At 40.1% G+C, this 24,516-nt stretch overlaps 1 protein-coding gene across 1 annotated transcript; it reads left to right on the forward strand.

The window, feature by feature from the left end:
* Positions 1 to 579: 579 nt before the first annotated feature.
* On the forward strand, positions 580 to 23,163 carry CFAP300 (cilia and flagella associated protein 300). The gene is given in 9 exon segments (XM_032220292.1): positions 580 to 718; positions 3,757 to 3,838; positions 5,092 to 5,164; positions 6,684 to 6,716; positions 6,719 to 6,745; positions 6,748 to 6,848; positions 12,242 to 12,414; positions 15,640 to 15,706; positions 22,804 to 23,163. Coding segments are annotated over 9 exon segments (801 nt in total). The 5' UTR covers positions 580 to 605; the 3' UTR covers positions 22,936 to 23,163.
* Positions 23,164 to 24,516: the final 1,353 nt, after the last annotated feature.

Here is a 24,516-nt window from a genome sequence, read left to right on the forward strand (position 1 = left end):
AAATCTCACCGGCTCAGGGTTGACTCAGCCTTCCATCCTTCCGAGGTGGGTAAAATGAGGACCCAGATTGTTGGGGGCAATATGCTGACTCTCTGTAAACTGCTTAGAGAGGGCTGAAAGCCCTATGAAGCGGTATATAAGTTTACTGCTATTGCTATTGCTATTGCTATTCCCGCTACGAAAAGTGATGTAAGAGGCAGAACATAAATGCTTAATAGAAACAAGATCAATTGCAGCCCTAAGAAGAAGAAAGTTCCATTGCATCTAATGCATCTTATCCCAAAGCAGGAGAGGAAAAGCCCTTTTTCTCCGACCTAGAGCTTTCCTCGAGGGTTGAGCCATCCCTTCTGTTACTCCGAGACCGCTTGGTGTAGAGCGGGGGCGGAGGGGGGAGATGTAACCCACCCTCGGCGAGGACAAGGCTGGTGGTTTTCAAAGCGTTTTCATCCTTCGCCTCTGTCTCCCTATCGAAGGGACGCAAACGGAACCTTTGTCTCGGGAACGCTTGTTCCGGACGGCCCCCCAAATACTGGGCGCCGAGGAGGTTAAAAAAAAAACTTGTTTCCATGGTAACCGCTGGCGCGTCCAAGCGCTAAGGAGCAACTATGTCGGCTTTCGGGGACCAAAGCTCAGAGTCCCCCTATTCTTTCCATTATCTCCGCCAGAAAAGCTTTGCAGCCCTGGAGAGCAAAGGCACACGGGAGCGCCTACTCAAATGGTGGGGAGGGCCTACTACCGTCTGTCCCTTTCTCGGCAGGACTGGGAGAGGGGTGGGGAAGCAAGAAATGGGGGATGTTTATAGAGAAATGTAGGGAGGTTTGGACTTCGGTGAGCGGGCAAATCGTCCCCTTCGAACCTACTAAGATGGAAAAGAGCTTGGATTTTTTTTTTAAAAAAGAACTTACACAAATCCATCTTTTTAAACAGATTAACGGAGTTGGAAGGGACCTTGCAAGTCATCTACTCCAACTCCCCCCCCCCAAAGCAGAAGACCTTACACCATTTCTGATAGATGGCAGTCCAGTGTCTTCTTGAAAGCTTCCAGGGTTTCCCCTCCTTTTTTTTATTTTTCAAGTTTTACAGGTTTTATTGTAAGTTCTTTCATCGTTCTGAGCTGTGGTTGAGTTGGGAGGCATGCAAGTTGATTGCACAGTCAGCCAGATATAAAACTGGATTTGGCATTTTTTTTTAATTTTTTTTTAATTTAGTTTGTCAAGCATGTGTAAGATAACAGATATAAGTATAAACATGATTATGAATACAGGGAATGGATACGAATAAGTGGGGACAGTAGGACAGGGAGGGTAGGCAGATTGGGGCGCTTATGCATGCCCCTTACAGACCTCTTAGGAATGGGGTGAGGTCAACAGTAGACAGTCTAAGGTTAAAGTTATGAGGGTTTGGGGATGAAACCACAGAGATGCATAGCACATACCAGGCATTGACCACTCTGTTGCTGAAGTTGTATTTTCTGCAATCAAGTTTGGAACGGTTTACTTTTAAGTGTGTATCTATTGTGTGCTTGTGTATTGTGGTTGAAGCTGAAGTAGTCATTGACAGGTAGGACACTGTAGCAGATAATTTTGTGTACTATGCTCAGGTCAGACCAAAGACGGCGTAGTTTTAAGTTATCTAAGCCCCAAATTTTAAGCCTGGGGGTATAAGGTATTCGTGACCCGACAAATGCACGCACGACAAAAGTGCGCCGACAAAACCACGGTGCAAAAACCGTGACGTCATCAATGCGCCGACAACAGCGCGCCAACAGAAGCGCAATTTAAGTTAAGTTAAGGGTTAGGGTTAGGGTCAGGTTTAGGGTTAGGGTTAGGTTTAGAGCACGCTTCTGTTGGCGCGCTGTTGTCGGCGCGCTTCAGCGCTCATTCATCGGCGCAATTTAGAACTCGTGGTTTTGTCACCGCGGTTTCGTTGGGCACGTTTTTGTTGGGCGCCCTTTTGTCGGTGAACCATAAGGTATTCTGTTGTGAGCAGAGGAGTGGAGGACTCTTCTCATGAAATATCTCTGGACTCTGTATTTTTGTCCATCTATCGGGTCTTTCCTAAGAACCTGGGATAGGCAGATACTGTTGTCTGATGGTGGTGTCGGAAGTATCACGGCAGGATGCAAGCTGTTCTAAGTAAACTGCCTTTCACAATTGACTAATGGTAATTTTGTCAATGTTGATAGTGTTCAAGTAATGTTTTGGGTTTACAACCAAGGCACATATTACTATTGATACTATTGCTTTGGGGGGAGGTCACGGTTGTTCTGTTTGCAGATCTTTGTATTTTCTGATCTCCAAGTACTATAATGCCTGGATAATAAATTATCTGGATAATTTATAATAATAATTATTATAATTATGATTATTATCATTTTAAATCAGTTGAAGGCATGGGCATCAGGAGATGAGTCTGTCTTCTGTCTGTCTGTCTGTCCATCTCTGTCTCTGGAAAATTGCTATAACAACAGCATGCTGACAGAAGCACGATTTAAGTTAAGGTAAGGGTTAGAGCCGAGGTGGCGCAGTGGTTAAATGCAGCACTGCAGGCTACTTCAGCTGACTGCAGTTCTGCAGTTCGGCTGTTCAAATCTCACCGGCTCAAGGTTGACTCAGCCTTCCATCCTTCCGAGGTGGGTAAAATGAGGACCCGGATTGTTGGGGACAATATGCTGACTCTGTAAACCGCTTAGAGAGAGCTGAAAGCCCTATGAAGCAGTATATAAGTCTAACTGCTATTGCTATTGCTATTCTAGTTAGGCTTGCAGTCAGAACATCAGGTTTGGAAATGGCTAGTCAGAATTTGGATGTGGAATCAGAATAGCAGATTCTGATTGGTACTTACTGCCTGCTTTTCCAAAACTATAGAGATATATGCATTAATATAATAATTACAGTACAATTCACATAGAGCAGGAATCAAATAATTTGAAATCAATAGAGTTTGATGTTCTCATTTTCTCTTTCTGAAAACATCCCAAAATCTTTTATCAAGAATTATATTATTCAGCTTGCATGTCTTTCAAATTGGGGATTTATGGTGATCGATCTCTAATTTTACAAACATCGTTTACGTCTTTTGGGTTAACTAGATATTCTTTGTCCTTGTTTTTGTTTGCATTAGCTCAACTTCTCTTTGTTCACTTTTGAACTGCATTGATATTTGTACACAATTCCATCTGTTTTACAAATGCAGGCAATTACGTTTTTAAATAACATTTTTTTATTTTAAAAGAAAATTCATACTCTAATATATATATATATCTAATAATTATGTTAGACTTCAGAATAAGACATTCCAAATTTAAAGTATACACAGACACACACACACACACACACACAGTGTGTGTGTGTACATACATACAATGTATGTATATCTGTCTATATTGAATAGAGTGAGAATTGAATAGACTTGGACTATGAGAATAACCTTTTTGCTCCTATATAATGTATGTTATGTGACAATATAAGTAGCTGTTTCATGCACTAAATTCAGAAACCTGTTCTATACGAATAGTTCCAAAATTGGAATGCTGTAATTTAGCCTGTTCCAATCATTTATAGAAATAATACAAAGCCCATTGCACCCCAGGAATAATTATATTAATATTTCGTTTGCAATGCTAATACTTTTCTTCTTCCTAGGCAGCTTTTGCAGCATACTCAAACTCCTTCCTTTTCAATAACTACAGTGTTAACTATCGGTTTATGCCTTATTAGACATCATTTATAAATTAACATTAGCATTTTTCTGCAGGTCCATGGATGGCAGAATCACAGCACAGGCATTCAGTTTTGATCAGAATCTCAAAGGCTATCAACGGGATGATTTCCTAATGGTAGATACACAGATTTTATTTAGTATTTGAAGGATTATTCATTTACTTATATTCAGTGGAAACGTAAGCTGGCACGTAACGGGGCATCCCCTCATTTTATCCTCAGAATAATATTCCTTTAAGTTATAAAATGACTCAAAAGTAATCCAATGAACACCATGAAGGGGTGACTTGAAGCTGGATCTCTTGCAGTTACTTCATTACTTTTCAATATTAAATTCAATGCAGTTTAATTCAGCTTAATTACTTTTCAATTCAAGAATCATTCAATGCAGAATGTCATAAATATGAAAATTAAAGCAAGAATATAATCAACTGCCATACTCCTGTAGGCAGTTAAAAATTATAGTATGTACTAGATATACCTCTGTAAACTGTTATGTAATAGCAGGGCAAAACATTTGCCTTTGAAGAAAGGGACATACCCTCATAGATCTGTTTTCAGCTATTGTAGAAACCTGCATGGCTTTTACAGTTAGCTGTAACATCAAAACTATGAGTATTTTGTAGGTGGGGAGAAGAATTCGCTGCATGCCATCAATGGCCAACAAATGTATGTCCCGAGGCTGGCATAGATTAACATCCTCAAAGGAATTAATAGGAAAATACTCATAGAAGGACCATATAAGGTAAAAGGTAACAAGAGGACACTAACAACAAGATAGATGGACTTGATTACAGCAGAAACGAATGCAAATTTGGAAGTCCTGAAGGTTATTAGAAAGAGGTCATCCTGGAGAAAATCTATTTATGGGATACTGATTTGAAGGCACATAATCAATAGTGAATAATGTGTAGGGTTATGTTGATCTGGGGTGGGAAGCAGCTTCAAAATAATGGGTTGTGAGTTCGAGCTTAGAAAAGAACATAAATGTTATATGCTGCTTTTAAATAATGTCTGTATTTTTATTACTGTACTCTGTATTGTATCAAATATTAATATACTTGGTTATTTCATAATTGTAATACAGATTTTTCATTCATAGAAAAATTATGTTTTTGCCTTGACAAGATTTTGAAGCAAATGGACAGATTCTGATTTATAAAGAGACATGGATATATATCTTCACTTTATAGATTTCATCAATTGAGTGATTGCAAGTCTATTCACATGAATAAAATCCAATTTGGAAGGCAATCCCAAATCCCAGACACAGCATCTGATAGCTGTCACCTAATTTAAAATGTCTTTCAGATATTATTTTATAACAGAATCTAATAAAAATGGCTTGTCATTGCCTCTATACTTCTAGGCTTTTTTAAATCACCCAGAGGTTAACAGCAATTTGAAATTGCTTTCATCATCTGGACAGTGGACTACATTAAGTAAGTAGACCATACTTAAAATAGGTTTTTCTTGTCTTTTAAAGCTTCTTTCAGTGTAATTATATTTTTCCCTTGCCAACCACTAGATTTGTAATTGATGTTATCTTGATAACATAATTACAAAGATGAAAATGTTACTCTTAAATTGACATGGGACTATACTGGATATTTTCTCCCTTCAGAACGCTTTATTATATGCTTTAACGTTTTGGGTTAATGATTTGTGATGTTGATTTTGACTTACTGTAAGATACTAATTCTGTTTTCTTTTAAAAAAAACTGATACCAATCAAATGTGAGTGTAGTTATTCCTTAAACATTAGAACGTTTTGAGGCAGATTCTAGAAATCCATAAGGAGCTTAGTGTGTGACAAGTGAGTGGTAGGTCCTCAGCCCTGGTTTGTAGATTTCTTGATATTAGAGTTGATTGAGGATTTTCTGTTCTGTTCTTCTTACCATTCACCTATAAGTCATCTGCTAAAGGTCTGTTGAAGAGTCCTTAATATATCTTAATTTCTTTCTTCAGGGTAGTAGCTCCCTAAAACATATTGTATATTTATATTTATTCCAGGCTATGCTGAAAAAAGTAAATGTAACTTTTTAGTTTGAAAGGTTTCCAGAAGTAATCTAACAATTTTGGGAAAAAGTATTCTTATATTCCGTTAAGCTTCTAATGACATGGTCATGTGCAGGAATCAGCAGATTAAACCTTCATGTATCTTCCTCTCCTCTCCTCGAAAAGAGCTAGGCTAAGGCATGAATTAAAAGCTAGTTTGGGGTAGTGGTTAAGGTGCTGGCCTAGAAACCAGGAGACTGTGATTTTTTTTCTGCCTAAGCCTCGAAAGCCAGCTGGGTGACCGTGGCCCAATCACTCTCTCCAGGGCTAGGATTGAAAAATGTTAGCAACTGGTTCTCTGCCTGGTTGCTGGGTGGGCATGGCCTATTTGGCCTCCTGCACCATGTTGTGTGTGTGTGTGTTAGCCCTCCTCAGGCTCTGGAGACTTTTCTCAAGCCTCTGGGGGGAAGAAAATGGCCTCTCCTGAGCTCCGGAGGCCGAAAATAGTCCCGTTTCCTGGCTTCTGGAACTTCCAGGAGGCCCATTTTTTGCCCTCCCAGAGCCTCCGTGTGGGCCGTGCACTTACCTGGCATGATGAACGGGTCACATGGAGACTCCTGGGAAGGGTGGGGCAGGGTGGGTGAGGCCAGCCAGTTTTTGCAACTACTAGTTCGGCAAACTGGATGTAAAATTAACATCCTGGTCACCTGAACCGGTCCGAACAGGCTGAATCCCATCCCTGGTCTCAGCCCAACCTATCATGGGGAAAATAGGAGGGATGAGTATTATTGGATACCTTATTTGTAAAAATAATAAAGGCAGAATAAAAGCCATGATATTTTGCTCATTTAAGATGCTTATAATGATACTGTTAAAGTTAATTATTGCTATTTTCATGTATGGAAATATAATCTCGCAGATCTGCAAGTGAAAGCTACCATGCAGATGCTTCTTATCTTTCAGATACTAAAGTGAAAAAAGTTGACGCCAAAAATATTTGTGTACACAAGTCTCGATGTCATTTTTGACCGATTATACTGCAAAGGGCTTGTTCGAGAAAATGGGACTATTGTAAAGTGTTTTGATGAATACCATGATGAAATTCTTATTGCAGATGAGTTGAGAAAGGTTAGTAAGTGTATTTTTAATCTCCTGCCAATGCGCACATGTTGAACCTTGTGAGTAATTTTTTTATTATCCATCTATATTTTCTTAGAGTTGTTTTCTTAGAGTAGAAGTAGGAATTATCAACTTTAGGGGGAAAAGGAAATAAATCAAAAATTGGTTCAACTGCAGTTCATCAGTAGGAGGTTTTACAAATAGCACTGAGTTTACTTTTAGTATGATTATATAAGTAGCTCTTTTTGTTTCGGTGGAAGGTTGTTAGTAATTAAGTCCCCTGAAATATTGCAGAACAATTCTTTAGATTTTAGGTATTTATTTTGCAAACCACATTCAGCTGTCATGTACCTGTGCTAGGGCCAAGGCATAGCTCAAAAGAATATGGGCCAAAAAGTCATTTTCCTCCAAGGCTCTTAATTGGAAAGTTTTCTAAATGGAATAGCCAGGCTGTTGCAATTGTAAACTTTCTCACTCCATTATCTTCATGCAAGCAGAGACTTTGGCAGGAAGGGGACTATTTTAACTGATCTCCAAGAATCAAGGCTAAGAGAGGATATTAATCTTTTGTGCATGTGTACCTGTATAGAATAGAACTGTAATGGCTAACCTGTGGCACATGTGCCATGTTGGCTGGCACACGCGGCATCGCCCATTCCTCTTCCGGGTTTCTGGCGTGCATGCGCGTGCGATGATCAGCTGTTTTTTGTGCATGCGGCAGTCCCAGAAACCGGAAGAGCTGGTCTTTCGGTTTCCATTGGGTGCATGCATGCCAGGCAGCTGATCATCGTGCATGCATGCACGCCAGTAACAGGAAGACAGTTGCCGGTGCGCAGGCACGCGCTGGAAACAAGAACTTCATTTCCCAGCAGGCATATGCCTACTTGGCAGCTTCCCTTCTGGGGCACATCACCGACGGGCGCGCTTTTCAGCTGATTCATTAGACAACGGTGACAAGAAAGGTCGTGAAATGGGGCAAAACTCAATTAACACATCTCACTTAACAACAGAAATTTTGGGCTCTCCTATATTTTTCTTTTGTCTGCTTACTGGGATATTAATCATGTTTTAGGTTGTAGCAGAAAGTTACATTAAAACCAATTCTACTCCAGTAGTACATGGAGCCAAAGTTGCTCTTTCCAGAAATGAAGTGTGGACTTTTTCTTTTCTATCGAAGATATAAACAGTATAATTAATATGAGCAAGCAGAAAGGGAAACAATGACACAATTGTTTTTCATCCTACCCTGTGAAGTTTTTTGGATATGTGACAATGAAAGGAATTCTGTGCTGGATCACACCAAGCTGCATTTATCCTAGTCCTGCAGTTTAGCTTCCTTGGGAAGCTTATGCCCAGAAGCTGAAGGTGATTATTTGCTACCTCTTAACATTTTTGATCACAGAATGCTCTTATTCTTAGACTGATCAGCTATGTTACAAGGGCCTTGCACACATACATCTAGTACGTATTAAAATAAAATCCCAAAACCCTTTGCTATTTGACAATGATGTGAGTATTTTGCTTCATACAACTGTACTTGGCAATCATATTATGACATATTGTAAGGGCTGCATTGAACTGATGATTGAAGCATCATGTTTTTATATTTGTTCCATTAAGAAATGTTTCAGCAACTGTTGTTTCAGCAGGGGAGGGAGCCAGAAACTCAGACAGAATGATTTTTTTAAAATACTTGTACAAAATCAATATTTCTGCTCTCTTCAGTGAGTTTTTCCTGGACTTCTTGCTGCCCTCGTTGATATTTAATTGCTCCAGTTCTTTGATAACCCAGCTTTGCAGAATGGAACAATAGGTCCTTTTGTAAATTTTTCTTCCACCATGATGCAGGCAACCTCCTCTGATTCAAGGGTGGATTGTGGGTCTCCTATGTTTATACATGTACAATTATAAGAACCAAGGGAATATAGCTGTTTCAATACGTCCAATCCAAGTGTCAATGGTCATATTTCTAGGAAAGGTTGTGGCCTGCCAGTGACCAGTGGAGCTGGCAGCAGATTCGGACAGTGAGGAAGTTGGAGAGGAACATGGATCAGTCCTGGAGTCTGGGGAAGGCTCTGATGAGAGCTCTGTGTCAGAGGCAGAGAGGGGGCCAGAGCCATATGCCAGTTATCAGCTGCCTTCAGAGTCAGACATCAGTGAGGCAGACGAACAGCTGGAGCCTGTTCCCAGTTTGCGTATGCGCAGAGTTGCCAGATGACGGGAACAGCTAAAGAACAGGGGTTGACTTGGGAGTAAGGCCACAGAGGACAATGAGTGGCCCTCCCAGAGGAAATAAAAGAGAACCAAAAGGGGAGTAGAGTTTGCAGGAGTCAATTAGTTCGCTTAATTGGTTCGTGACTCTCCAAGACTCCTTGCCAAGTTTTGCAGATATCGCCCTGTCAGCTCTTCCAAGCCAGATAAGATCTGTGACTGTAAATCCTCCCTTGAAAGACTTTGCTGGATATGAATGAGCAGAATTTACAGTAAATTGATAAAAGGGTTTTTTGTCGAAACAAGGAGATTGCTTCATGCTCTTGGGAAGCCTCGGTCAGAACAAAGGTATAGTTCAGAATTGCTTAGCAGATAAGAAGTATGACTCGTTTCCATCTTAACAAGTAGGTTGTTTTTCAAACATATGTACATATCTATCATGTCATTCCCTTTCAGAGTAAGCAATATTATGCAAGCACAAAAAGATGGTAAGAAATAGGTCAGAGAAATTAAAGACTGATGAGGGGAGGGGGAGGAAAAAGTAGGTAAATCTAGTTTATATCAACAACATTCAGTATCCAGCTCTGTATTTTTCTCTGGATTCTTATAAATTGCCTGTACTTCCACCATGCCCGTTCTTTGTCTATTGCCTTGCCATATCCCCTCCTAGTACTGAACCATTAGTTAAGCATTTGATTTATTCTTACAAATGATGTGCTTGCATCATGCAGACAACCAACCTTCCATCCATCATGTAAGTGCTCAATAATTCAATTATTCAGTTTACCACATAGTTTGTCTGAATCAACAACCTGTAGTACATTTTCTCATATTCATGCCTTTTCACAATGACCTGTTGAACAGAAGTTTGGTCTGCACAGTTTCCTGTCATAAAGCCACACTGCACTTCTCTGATTTTGGGCATCAATATCTCTCATAATTTTTCAATCAAAATTACAAGAAATACTTAATGACTTCTTTCCCTATTAGTTTTTATTTATTTATTTACTTCTCGGCAAGAGAGGAAAAAGAGCATGTTGATCTTCTGGCTCTTAGATGTGAGGATAATTGAAATAACAATGTCAGTTACACTTAAATTTATATAGGAGCTGCTGATACAGTTCTACAGAGGAATTATTGAATCTGTCACTTATACTTCCATAACTGTTTGTCACAGCAACCGAACTGGACAGGTACAGATTTCAGTGAATAGTTTGGATTGCAGAAAAAAAATGCAACCAGTCTGCCTTCCATTGAGGGCCTGTATATTGCACAAGCCAGAAAAAGGGCTGATAAGATATCTACAGACCCATCACATCCTGAACATAAATTATTTCAAGTTTTCCCCTCAGGACACCACTATAGGGCACTGCATGCCCAAACAACTACACATAAAGATGAGTCCCCCACTCCATGCCATCACTCTGCTAAACATCAAATTCCTACAGCACTGTCTTATCTCTAAGGATACTTACCCATGTAGCAGGACTGTATTACTATTACCTTTCTCATCTTTCCTATTACCTTGCTCCTACTGGTAACTTACGACTACCACTTTGTTGATTATATCTTATGTTTGTATCTTATAATTTATGATATCACTTTGTTGATTGTATACATACTAAGAACTAATGCACCAGAGTCAAATTCCTTGTGTGTCAAATCACACTTGGCCAATAAAGAACTATCCTATTCTATTCTATTCACTCTACTCTACTCTACTCTACACTCAACTCAACTCTACTCTACTCTACTGTACTCCACTCCACTCCACTCCTAGTCTAGTGTAGTCTAGTCCTAGTCTAGTCTAGTCTAGTCTAGTCTAGTCTAGTCTAGTCTAGTCTTCATAGTGCTTTCTCTAAGCAGTTTACAGAATGCCATAATTGCATGCCTCTTTGAAAGATTGAACATCTATCAAGAGTCATTTCTATTTCTTTTAATCTGTTTCTTGTTCTCTTTGGCCAGATGCTTTGTAAATATCTTTTTCATATACACTATATATTTCTTTCATCCTCATTTTTGTAGCAGCTACTTTCATATGTATGTTTTCCTCCATCTACAGTTTTCCCCCCAGTTTATTATTCTCTCAGGCATTTTATATACTTCCCATTAGCACATTTCCATGACACCCTATAATGTTCTTTGCATCAAGCACCTTAATATATTCTTTTCCCATGTCTACTTTGCATTTCATCTGCTATCATTCTTTTTCAGTCTTTAATGGCCCAATCACTTTTTCTGAATTTTCTCATCTTATTCCAACACATCCATCCATGTCCTTATACTGAATGCTGGATTTATTATTTCCATTCTACTCTAATTCTATTTTCACTTTAACTTATTTCCTTTCTTCTAAGTCCATTTCCCCCTAAGATGATACTGTTGATCATACCAAGAATTTGTTTCATATTCAGGGCCTTCTATTACCCTAATATCTTTCATTGATTATTGAAGATTTTATTATAGAAACAAAAAAATATCATGTTTGTGTGTGTGCCTGGGGTGTGTGTGTGTGTGTGTGTGTGTGTGTGTGTGTGTGTATTATTTCATTCATTTGCCATGTATAGTATGAAACATTTTAACGTAAACCACATAGTTGAAATACATCTTTTTCTAAGCAGCTATTCATCCATCCCCATTCTCATTTTCTAGTTCTTCAAAAGCCCCAATCTGTTTTATGTTGTCTCCCATATCTACTCATCATTCAGGTCAACAAAGGAATAGTTTATCCTCAGATTATATTCATTCAGAATATGGTCCAGTTTTCCTAAAATTCATTTCTGATTTTTCCATGGTCACTGTTGACGGGAAGATATTTACCAGTTCCTTAATGTACAACTCCACTATTCTGTTTGCCCCCAAAAATAAGACAGGATCTTATTTTGTTTTGACCCCCGAAATAAGTACTTGGCCTTATTTTCAGGGAGGTCTTATTATTTTTGAAGTGCAGGAGGCGGCAAGTGTGGTCACCTCACAGCTGCTGCTGTGTTGCAATATTTTCGGGGAAGGGCTTATTTTAGCGCATGCGTTCAAAAGCCCAATTGGGCTTATTATCTGGGGAGGTCTTATTTTCAGGGAAACAGGGTATATAGAAAACATTGTGGGAATCCAGGTGAATTTATATTTGTATATCTGAGGTAATTAAAATATTTCCCACCTGACTATGCCTTTCATTTTTTGTTTCACCCAAGGTACTTCTTCTGGATGATTCAGACCACTATGATTTATTTAATCATTTAGACCGTGAAGAGTTTCTTTTTTGCATCTTTAAACACCTTTGCCTTGGAGGAGCTTTCTGTCAATATGAAGATGATCTCGGTCCATACTTAGAAACCACAAAATCTTTATATAAGGATCTAGTGAGGTTTGTTCCTTATATGTAACCAATTTCCCCATTTATTTTTCAACGGTTCCCCCAGATCTTCAGGTAAAAACTCAACATTTAAAATAAAACAATAATGTAACAATTGTATCAAAAAAAGATAAAAAAGTAAATTGGTACTATATAGAATTCAGCATTTAAAGTGTCTATCAAAAGAAAATGCTTTCCTATTGTTTTCCTACAGAATTTGCGCCAGGCAAGTGTCCTTAGAAATTCAAGGTCAAGATACAACAATATAAAATGCCCTAATCTCATTGCCGGTGGAAAAAGTACTCAAATGTTTTGGTGACAGTGGCAGGTTTGGTGGCCAAACCTCTGAGTGGCCCCGCCCCCATTTATTCTCTGCCTCCTGAGTCCCAGCTGATTGGGAGGAAATGGGGATTTTGCAGTAACCTTCCCCTGGAGTGGGGAGGGAATGGAGATTTTACAGTATCCTTCCCCTGCCACGCCCACCAAGCCATGCCATGCCCACCAAGCCATGCCCACAGAACCAGTTGCAAAAAAATTTGAATCCCACCACTGGAAGGAAAGATACTGAAGCTGAAGCTCAAATATTTTGGCCACCAAATGAGAAGACGGAGCTCATTGAAAAAGGTCCTGTTGTTGACTGAAGCTCAAATACTTTGGTCACCAAATGGGAAGAGAGGACTCATTGGGGAAAAAAAACCCTGATGTTGGGAAGGCAAAAGGAGAAGGAGATGGCAGAAGATGATTTGATTAGATAGTGTCATGAACACACTAAGGGATGAATTTAGGCAGACTCAAGCAGATAGTTAAGTTTGGGGGGGGGGCATGCTATAGGGTCATGAAGAGTCAGACACAACTTAGTGACTGAACAACAATAAGATGCTAGCTACACTCCCATCCTAGTTCACTTAGTTGTTGAATTTTGAACAAACTGGCATTTAGAATGTTTAGAATGTTTATTATAATTTATAGGCCGTCCTTTTCCCTGAGGGGACTCAGGGCGGCTTACAAAACACGAGGAAGGGGGTACAAAGACAAAAAAAACATAAGACAATACATAATATTAAAAATAGAGCACAACATTCATTCATCATTCGGGAGGGGACGAACTAAGATTTTTTATCCCCAGGCCTGACGGGATAGCCAGATCTTAAGGGCCGTGCGGAAGGCCTGGGCGGTGGTGAGGGTGCGGATCTCCACGGGGAGATTGTTCCATAGCGTCGGAGCTGCAACTGAGAAGGCTCTCCTCCGCGTAGTCGCCAGTCGGCACTGACTGGCGGATGGAATTCGGAGGAGGCCTACCCTGTGCGATCTGATGGGATGCAGGGAGGTAATTGGCAGAAGGCGGTCTCTCAAAAAGCCAGATCCACTACCATGGAGCGCTTTGTGAGTGGACCTTGAAGTGCACCCGGAGATCAACAGGTAGCCAGCGCAGCTCACGGAGGATCGGTGTTATGTGGGCGAACCGTGGTGCGCCCACGATCACTCGCGCGGCCGCATTCTGGACTAGCTGAAGTCGCCGGATGCTCTTCAAGGGCAGCCCCATGTAGAGCACGTTGCAGTATTCCAGCCTGGAGATCACAAGGGCTCGAGTGACTGTTGTGAGGGCCTCCCGGTTCAGGTAGGGCCGCAACTGGCGCATCAGGCGAACCTGAGCAAATGCCCCCCTGGTCACAGCTGACAAATGATGGTCAAAACTCAGCTGTGGGTCCAGGAGGACTCCCAAGTTGCGGACCCTGTCTGAGGGGTATAAATTTTGTCCCCCCAGCCTGATTGATGGAACATTAGCCAAATTATTGGGAGGAAAACACAACAGCCACTCGGTCTTTTCCGGGTTGAGCACCAGTTTGTTAGCTCTCATCCAGTCTTTGACAGCCTCAAGGCCCCGGTTCATCACTTCCACCGCTTCATTGAGTTGGCACGGGGCGGACAGATACAACTGTGTATCGTCCGCATACTGATGGTATTTTATCCCGTGCCTCCAAATGATCTCGCCCAGCGGTTTCATGTATATGTTAAATAGTAGGGGGGATAAGACCGAACCCTGCGGCACCCCACAAGTAAGGGGCCTCGGGGACGATCTCTGCCCCCCCACCAACACCGACTGCGACCTTTCCGAGAGGTAGGAGGAGAACCACTGCAAAACAGTGCCGCCCACCCCCACCTCCCGCAGTCGTCGCAGAAGGATACCATGGTTGATGGTATCGAAAGCCGCTGAGAGGTCAAGGAGAACCAGGATGGACGCATGGCCTCCATCTCTGGCTCTCCAGAGATCATCGGTCAATGCGACCAAAGCGGTTTCTGTGCTGTAACCGGGCCTGAAGCCAGACTGGAAGGGGTCAAGATAGTTAGCTTCCTCCAAGGTACGCTGAAGCTGGAAGGCCACCACCTTCTCAACAACCTTCCCCACAAAGGGGAGGTTGGAGACTGGACGATAGTTGTTAAGAATTGCTGGATCCAAGGACGGTTTCTTCAGGAGGGGTCTCACCACCGCCGCCTTCAGCGCGGTGGGGAGATGCCCCTCCCGAAGAGAGGTGGTAACAACCGCCTGGATCCAGCCTCGTGTCACCTCACTGCTGTTGGCAACCAGCCAGGAGGGACACGGGTCCAGTATACAGGTGGAGGCGCTCACAGCTCGCATAGCCTTGTCCACATCCCCGGAGGCAACATCCTGAAACTCAACCCAGAGATGGTCTGCCAGATCATTCCCTTGTGTCTCGGCTGGATCTGCAGGAGTGGAGTCCAGGTCCGATCGAAACCGAGCAACTTTGTCCGCCAAGAACTGTACATACTCCTCAGCCTTACCCTGTAAGGGGTTCTCCGTCTCCCTCCTATTTATTTCTAAATAAAGCTTATGAGTAGTATCATGCACAACATATATTAGGGGGAACCTTACATGAATACATGCTATCCTGCAGGAAAGGCTATAGCAGATATTCTGTCATGGTTGGTGAAAGGTAAAATAAGTTTTAATTGTATCCTACTTAACCATTTGAGACTTTTTCCCTTTCCTCTGTCTAATGTATTTAATGATTCCACTTGCCATTAAAGGTAAAGGTAAAGGTTTGCTGCTGTTGTTCCTGAAAATCTAATTTGATCATCTTGTAAGGAATCGGTTTAACTTAAGAGTTCGTTTTATTTTTTTGGACCTTGGATAAATATGTCAAAGTGTAAAATGTAAGTTTTAAGTAGCCTAGCTGACTTTATTAAAAGCTGTTTTGTATTTTTTATGAATTTCAGTGTACAAAAGGATCCTGAAACCAAGGATATTAACATAGTATCTACTGTCTTTAAAGTCTGTGCATATGTAAGTATCTTGTTAGAGTAGTATGAAATATAGAACATTTTTCAATATAATTTGAAATAAGATTACATACAAGAGTAATCCAAACAAGCATCATTGTTTATTTTTAAACTGAATCAATCTTTGGTAACACATTTAGCAGATTGGTGTATAATATATATCAACACCCAAACACAGCCACAGACATTTATTCACATCTATGGAGGTTCTCAATCTTCCAGTCATAGTTGTCCCAAAGATGCTTTTCTAAAAGAAAACTGAAAGCTTCTTCAGTTCTAATTGACTGGTGAGAATGGAAGGAGTTATATTCTTTGCAGCTGTCTGGTTGTTATCTTTCTGAGAGTCATTGAGACAACTTTGAAGTTTACCTGTATCCCCAAAGTCACCTGAATCAGAGGGCAAATGGGTGTGGAACTTCTTGGGATGGCTGAAAGGACTGTGTTGTAAACAGGAGATAGGTAGTGTCATATCCCTCCCCTCTGTTGAGAGAGGGCTGTTCAATTTTAACATAGAATGATGAAAATGGTATCACTTAAAAATAAATTGTATTATGCATTTAATTTTTGGATATTACATAGAATACAATAACAGAGTTGGGAGGGACCTTGGAGGTCTTCTAGTCCAACCCCCTGATTAGGCAGGAAACCCTACACCACTTCAGACAAATGACTATCCAACATCTTTTTAAAAACTTCCAGTGTTGGAGCATTCACAGCTTCTGGAGCCAAGTTGTTCCACTGATTAATTGTTCTAACTGTCAGGAAATTTCTCCTCAGTTCTAAGTTGCTTCTCTCCTTGATTAGTTTCTACCCATTGCTTCTTGTCCTACCCTCAGGTGCTTTGGAAAATAGGCTGACCCCCTTTTCTTTGTGGCAGCCCCTAAGATATTGGAACACTGTTATCATGTCTCCCCTAGTCCTTCTTTTCATTAAACTAGCCATATCCATTTCTTGCAACTGTTCTTGACATGTTTTAGCCTCCAGTCCCCTAATCATCTTTGTTGCTCTTCTCTGCACTCTTTCTAGAGTCTCAACATCTTTTTTACATCATGGCGGCCAAAACTGAATGCAGTATTCCAAGTGTAGCCTTACCAAGACATTATGATGATATACTTTTATATTTTTCTTTAGTTAATGATACAAAGTAGATTTCTGGATTGATATGGAACAGATATGAGAATTATGCTCTGCTTATGATTTAAATATTGAAACATCTTGCAGTTCTTAAGCTATTTTAATATATGAAATGAAAACTATTCCCATTTTACCAATTAGAGAGTTAACTGTGATACCGGGTTACAAATTCTGTCAAGTTTCATTTGGAAAATTTCTGTAATTTATGCAGAACGTTTTTGTGTGAGGCAAATATTCTGATTTGTGTTGAGTCAGGGTTCATCCTCATGTTGCAATAACTGCAGCACAAACGTGTCTTACTAATCATTCTTAAATGACATGTTTTTTGATACTGCTTTTGGCTCATTCCCAGTCTGCTGTGTAGACAGTTTAAAATTGTCTCAAGCTGTTAAGTACTATTTTCTCTCTTCTCAGTGTTTACAATGAATATAATACAGGATGCTTCATTAACAATGTACCTGAGATTGGGGGGTGATTATATGTTGTTGCGGGAAAGTTCTTTCCCGTTTCATCTCACAGCTACCCTGTGCCTTTCAGCCAACTTAAAAACTCCATTTGAGTGATGAAAGATACTTCAACTGATGGAGAATGGTCATTGCAAAAGTTAAGCCATCTGAGCACGTATCCTGACATGATTGCATTCCCATCATCATTGTGATTTTTTTCTGTTTTTGAACTGTAGAGATGGATGTATTTACAAAGAAATAAGAAAGAATGCTTAGTTTAGAAAAATTCACTTGATAGGCAGGATATGAAACTGAAACATAGAAAAATATGAAGTTTATGAATTCAAAACGTATTCACACATGACTCTTTGAGGTCTTTAATGATGATAATTTCTCTTAAGATTCAAGCTGCTTGCCGTCTATTCTAAAAGAAAGGAAGGTATCCCATAATAGACCAGTTCTAAGCCAACATTTATTTATTTATTTATTTATTTATTTATTACTTAGTTTGTCGCTCATGTACAAGATAACAGGAATAAGAATAAACATGAATAAGAACACAGGAAATGGGTACAAATAAATGGGGAGAGTAGGACAGGGATGTTAGGCATGCTGATGCACTATTGTATGCCTTCTTTATGGACCTCTTAGGAATGGAGTGAGGTGAACAGTAGACAATTTAAGGTTAAAGTTTCGGGGGTTTGGGGATGTAACAACAGAGTCAGGTAGTGCATTCCAGGCATTGACCACTCTGTTGCTGAAGTCGTATTATCTGCAATCGAGTTTGGAGCAGTTTACCTTGAGTTTGTATCTATTCTATGCTCGTGTATTATTGCGGTTAAAGCTGAAGTAGTCATTGACAAGTAGGACATTGTAGCAGATAATTTTGGGTGCTACACTTAGGTCAGACCATAGGCAGCGTAGTTCTAGGTTGTCCAAGCCCAAAATTTCAAGCCTGGTGGCATAAGGTATTCTGTTGCGAGCAGAGGAGTGGAGTACTCTTCTCGTGAAATACCTCTGAACTCGCTCAATTGTGTTAATGTCTGATATACAGTGCGGATTCCAAACAGACAAGGTGTATTTGAGAATTGGTCTAGCAAAGGTTTTGTACGCCCTAGTTTGCAGTACAATATTAACAGTGGCAATTAACATTCACTTAGTGGAGTTTGGGATGCTCATAAACAGCGCTTAAGCAATGTAACACCTTTCTATTCCCTGCAATCTGATCAGTGGGGGAGAACTGATTTAAGCAGAAAATGACAATTGCCCAGTGAAGCAGGAGAGCATCTTCTTTTTATCAAGCAGCCACCACCTATTCCACAGATCAGTCGTGTTGGGATCATGTTTTGACAGATGGCTAAACCAAGCGGTGTGTCCCTCTGTCAAAATAGACCACCTTCTTCAGTTCCACTTCATAATTACAAATTGTGACTTGTTGATTACTTTTCCTATATGAACATGATCTTGATGAGTGGGGAAATTGTGAATTGGGAATTTCCCAACCAACCTTTCCCATGCATTAAGGACAGTAGCATTATGAAGGCAAACTTAAGACTCAGCAGTCAGGACAATACAATTGATGCCAGCATACTTGTTTACAGATTTAGGGACCAAAGTTTATCGGTAACACATTTCACGCAGTCGTGAGAAATTTGTAAATGAAATTAGTTGTAACTTAGCATAGAACTACAGATGGATAGATGGATGAATTGATGGATATTTATAACAAGCACTGTATCTGTGTGTCTGAAGGAGTCTGCTAGGAATATTTTATTCTTCATTTATGAAGCTCACAGCGCAGCCTTTAAAATATAAGTTAATAGTTAAATTTGTGAACTGACTGTATCATATTTCAGAGGAAAAGGAGAGAGATCATCCAGATTACAGAGTTTGCTTTTCGAAAAGAGCGAGTTGATGTTTTCTTAATGGGGTTTTGATGCCTTTGTAAGAAACACTTATTGTGATATGCAGTTTTAAATCTTTCAGGCCAAGTTATTTTCCTATTTAATTTGCAACTCAATCCCTGCACAGGGACCACACAGAGAAAATTCTCTCATCCAACACAAACATAATCCCAGATCCAGGGGTGGAGGTGGGAGGGGGGACCACATTCTCTGCCATATCCTCTTCTTCCCTCCACCAGACAAAAATAAGCCTCTGGAGATCTGTTTTACCTGCATGCATAGGTCTATGCAATGTGATGCACATGCATGCAATGTTGCCAATTTCAGAATTAGAAAATAAGTCTAACTGAAGTTTGCTTTTGTTTTGTGTGCCTTTGAGTTACTTTTTGACACCTGGCAATTGCCTTAATAAGTCTCTGCAGTTTTCATGGCAAGGCTTTTCAGAAACGTCCCTGCCTCCTTATTCCTAGAACTGAAAGAAAAAGACCGACCCAAGGTCACCCAACTGGCTTCATGACTAAGGTGGGACTATTAGAACTAATGGTCCCACTGCCTGCTGCCTTAACCACTGCCCCAAGTTGTCTCTTGAATTGAAATTAGTGGGGCTTATAAAGTAGTAAACGTTTGTCACATTTTAAAACTGCCCATCTCGTTCACATACAAAAGTGATGCTCAGTTTTCACTTTGAAAGCACTAAATCAACAACTTTGCTAACCCCCACCCCCCTCAAAAAGAAAGGCACTAAACCATAGGTGGTATTCAGCAGGTTCTGATCAATTCTGAAGAACCAGTAGCAGACATTTTGAGTAGTTTGGAGAACCGGTGAATACCACTTCTGACTGCCCTCCCCCCACTATCTATTCTCTGCCTCCCAAGTCCCTGCTGATTGGGAGGAAATGGGGATTTTGCAGTAACCTTCCTCTGGAGTGGGGAGGGAATGTGGATTTTACAGTATCCTTCCCCTGCCACACCTTCCAAGCAATGCCCACCAAACCATGCCACACCCACAGAACCGGTAGTAAAACATTTTGAATCCCACCACTGCACTAAACATGTTTAATACTATGAGTATTAGTATTAGCTAAAAAATTTGCAAAGCGTCTTCCACATAAAAAATGAACTCCCACTTTCTGGCATTAAAATAAATGTACTTAAGAACTAGCGAAAGAGGTAATGTAGTGTCTTAATAGTTTAGTAATAGCAACAAAACCATAACTCCCATTTTCAGGAGAGTACCAATTCATTCATCTATATACTATTAAAACTTTCATTCCCATAATCTTTAACTGGGCACCATAGGGACAACAGCTTTTGGACCAAGGTGCCTCAAATGGGCTAACTTACAGAATGTGTCCAAAATCTTGAACCCATGACTCCTATTGAATTGAAATTTGGCAAACTTTATTAAATATTTTATGACATAAAAGGATCATAAAACAGTTTGTAATAGAAAAGGTAACAAAACTTTTTCTACACTGATGTTTGATTGTAGACTATATAGTGATGTAAGTACTTACAGTTCTGGCTCTCAACCTTTTTGGCACCAGGGACTCGAGGCTTTATAGGAGCCTGGGGAGGGGGAAAACAGCTTCCCTGAAGCCTCCGGAGCGCAAAAACCTGCCCTACGGACAAAGCAGAGGTTTGGGAACGGACTTCCAGTTTGCTCATAGGGCCAGTTTAAGCCCTCTGTAGCCTTCAGGGCCCTTCAGGAGGCTTCCTTGAGGGCTCCGGAGGATGAAAAATAGCCCTACGAGCAAACCAGACTCCAGTTTGCTCATTGGGTTGTTTTTAGTCCTCCGGAGCCTTCAGGGAATCCTCCTGAAAGTCCCTGGAAGCTCCGGAGGGCTTTAACTGGCCCTACGAGCAAACTGGAACTCCATTGCTGAACTTCCGGTTTGCCCGTAGGGCCAGTTGTTTTGCGCTCTGGAGGTTTCAGGGAAGCTCCTGAAGCCTCCAAAGGGCTTCCAGTGGGGTGGGGAGGATGTTTTCTTCCTCCCCAGGCTCCTATAAAGCCTCTGGAGCCTGGGGAGGGTGAAAAAAAACATGCAAAAAATGGAGGGGGTCACACCTGTAATGCACGCATGTACACTGGGGGGGGGGCTGTTGTGCATTGTGGCCTGCCTGCACACGACCCCCCTGTGTTCCCCCCGCTTATGGCATGCAAGCCAAAACAGGTTCGGCATCTCTGCCCTAGAGTCAGGAAGGACTAGCACATATGTATGAGAGGAACCTTTACCTTCACCTTTAATTCTTCTAAAGAGGAGCCAAACCTTTTACATTTATATTTTTTTCTTTTTATATTTGTGGTTGATCCGATAATTTTGACTGAGTTTTTAAACAAGTTTTGGGATCTTTAATTGACCATAATACACTTTTAGGTAGATAAGAGTTCTAACTCATGGAAAATGTTGTGTCTGATAGATAGTAGAATTGAATGTAGTTGAGCTTGGGGTACTGTTCCAGGAATCCATTGGAGTCATTCTCCCAGCTTAGGAATCATAGTCCCAAGTGCTCCTATCACAACTTTTGGCCTTTACTTTCCACATCTTCTCTATTGTCTCCTTCAGGCCCAGATACTTTTCCAGCTTCTCCTTCTCCTTCTTCCTGATGTTGCTTTACTTGGAACTGCTACGTCTATCATCATCTATGTCTTCTGGTCCTTCTGTACTACTATAAAGTCTGGTTTATGTTTCCTACATAACTTCTGGCAGGGAATGGAGCAACTTGCCACAGCCAACGTGCTGCAGCCAATTCATCAGGGTCAACTCACCAACAGCCAACTCCTCATGGCCAATTCATCATGGCCAACTCACTGCAGGACAATTAACAATTCTATTTAATTATTTAAACTAAATTAAAATTATTTTAATGTTTGCCATTCACATTTAATCCTGTCTCTCCTTTTGCATCCTTCCTTTAATGATTCTATTCCACCATTTCTTCGATATTAGTATAACTCTCGTCCCGCAGCTGGTTGTCCTGTGGCAAGATGATCGTGGCAGGGAATGGCGAGTTAGCAGTAGTGAGTTGGCTGTGGCAACTCCATGGACAAGTCCCTGCATTTTTCTTAACAAGATTTCAGAAATGGTTTGCCATTGCCTCTTTTTGAAGTCTGAAAGAAATTGACTAGCCTAAGTAACTCAGCGGGTATTTTTTACCTAGGGTGGGACCAGAAATCATGATTCTAACCTGATGCCTTAACAATTCTACCAAACTGGCACTTGTCTTAGATTAACTTCACAGAAATGGGTTTGCAGTTCCTCTGAACTTAAAGCAAAGAATAAATGTAATGAAAAGGAATGTTGCTTTACTATTGATTTACATTTTTAGAGGATTTTTTGTTTAAAAATACTTTGCCAAGTATTTTAAACATACTGGTAAAACACTCGGAAAGTGTTAAGGGAAGGTCACACCATTAGGTTTTCTTTATCGAACTTTCAATTTTCATATTGAAAACATGAATTTTCATTTTCCTAATACAACTGGGTACGTATTTTTGTCCCCCATTTCATCGTGAAATTTAAGTGATTATTTCAGAATTAGAATTAGAAAGTTATTATTTTGCCATCTTAATATATTCGCTGCGTTATATTAACAATAAATATTTCGTCCTTTAGGATGCTGATGGCCTTTGTTATCCCACATCCAACAGCCATGAACAAAATTTTGCCTATTTGATTGTGAACCCTTTGAATCGTCATATCTATGTTTTGTACCATGTTTTTGGAGTACCTTCATTCTGTGAGTGAGTGCTTGTGTTATTCAATTAATTCTGATAGAGGAATTAAGTATTGATTGTTGGAATTCCAATATTGTTAGAGCATTAGAAATTACTTGCAAACTGAATGTAATTGATTTTGTTGGAATGTTGTGAAATTAATGTTACCGATGCCTGCATATAGTATTTGAAATGGGCTATTGCTAAATTAACTTACATCCTGTCCTTAGACTTTATTTTAAAAATGTATTGTACTTACAAAAATAATAAATCATTGAGCAGAAAACCTACCAGAAACATACCTGTAAAAGACAAGAGTGGAAATAAAAATTAAAATAAGAAAATGGTAAGAGAACACTTGTCAGACCTCAATGAATATATATCACCTGACCTAACGGATTACATCCCAGAGTTCTGAAGGAGCTGGCAGATGTTATCTCAGATCTATTGTATCACATCTTTAAAAAAATCTTGGAGCACTAGGGAACTACCAGAGGATTGGAAAGGAGCTGATGTGGTTCCCATCTTCAAAAAAGGGGGAAGAAACAAACCCAGAAAACTACAGACCAATCAGCCTAACATCAATATCTGGGATGATACTGGGGGGACGGATGGACCAGATCTGTGAAAATGTAGAAACAAATAATTTATAACTAGTAGCCAGCATGGGTTTGTTAAAAACAGATCATACCAAACCAACCTTATTTCATTCTTTGACAAAGTGACAAAGCAATTATGTGAATATACAGTATGTCCTCATTATATAATTTTATGTTATTTCTGGATATGTTTTTTGATCCTGGAAGGATGGCTAGGTGAGTTATAATTTAAAACTTTAAAACAATTGACAAAGTTTAGAAGATAACAAACATCAAAATTAAAAGGAAGAAAAATAGTTAGAAGTGGAACAGCAATATTAACAGCTCTCTTAAAAGTTAAAGAACCTGACCAAATTTTCTAGGATGGAAATATAGGCTGTTGATAAGAGAAAAACTCTCCCAGCGTCTGTATTTTTCCTAATAAACTGAAAGAGATACGAAAATGTCTGAAATACGGCCTGTGGGGCAGATGTGCGGAATAAATCCTTTGTATTGAGATGATTCGGTTCAAAGAGAATATACATTTGTAATTCTTACAGAAGACTTCTATGAACAAATTTACTCAACATTTAGATTACTAATGAGAAAATGATCACTGCTTAACAATATTATTGCAAACACCCTCAAGGGGCTGCCCTTTCAAAGTATTCAAAAACTTCAGTTGGTTCAAATGCAGCAGCCCACGTGATTTTTTGTGTAGGCTTAGAGGTGCATTTGTCATCTTTCCTCCTGGAATTGCGCATGGCTGTCTGATTTTATGGTTTTTTTTGCAGTAGTTGTTGAGGAAATCACAGTAGTTGATAAGTGAATTCACTGTTAAGCGAATGATGTGGTTGTTAAGCAAAGCAAAAACTGAAAGTGCAGAGTTTTGACAAAACTGGAACAAAGCATGGTCATGTGACTGGTGAACCCTGCAAAAGGCTATAAATGCAACTGAAGTTTGGAAGGGGGTCTGTTGGCTTTTTGAATCTGTGTTGTAAGTCCTGTTTTTCAGGTTGGTTGTAACTTTGATT

Source organism: Thamnophis elegans, chromosome 6, assembly GCF_009769535.1.
Source record: "Thamnophis elegans isolate rThaEle1 chromosome 6, rThaEle1.pri, whole genome shotgun sequence".
Taxonomy (NCBI): Eukaryota; Metazoa; Chordata; class Lepidosauria; order Squamata; family Colubridae; genus Thamnophis; species Thamnophis elegans.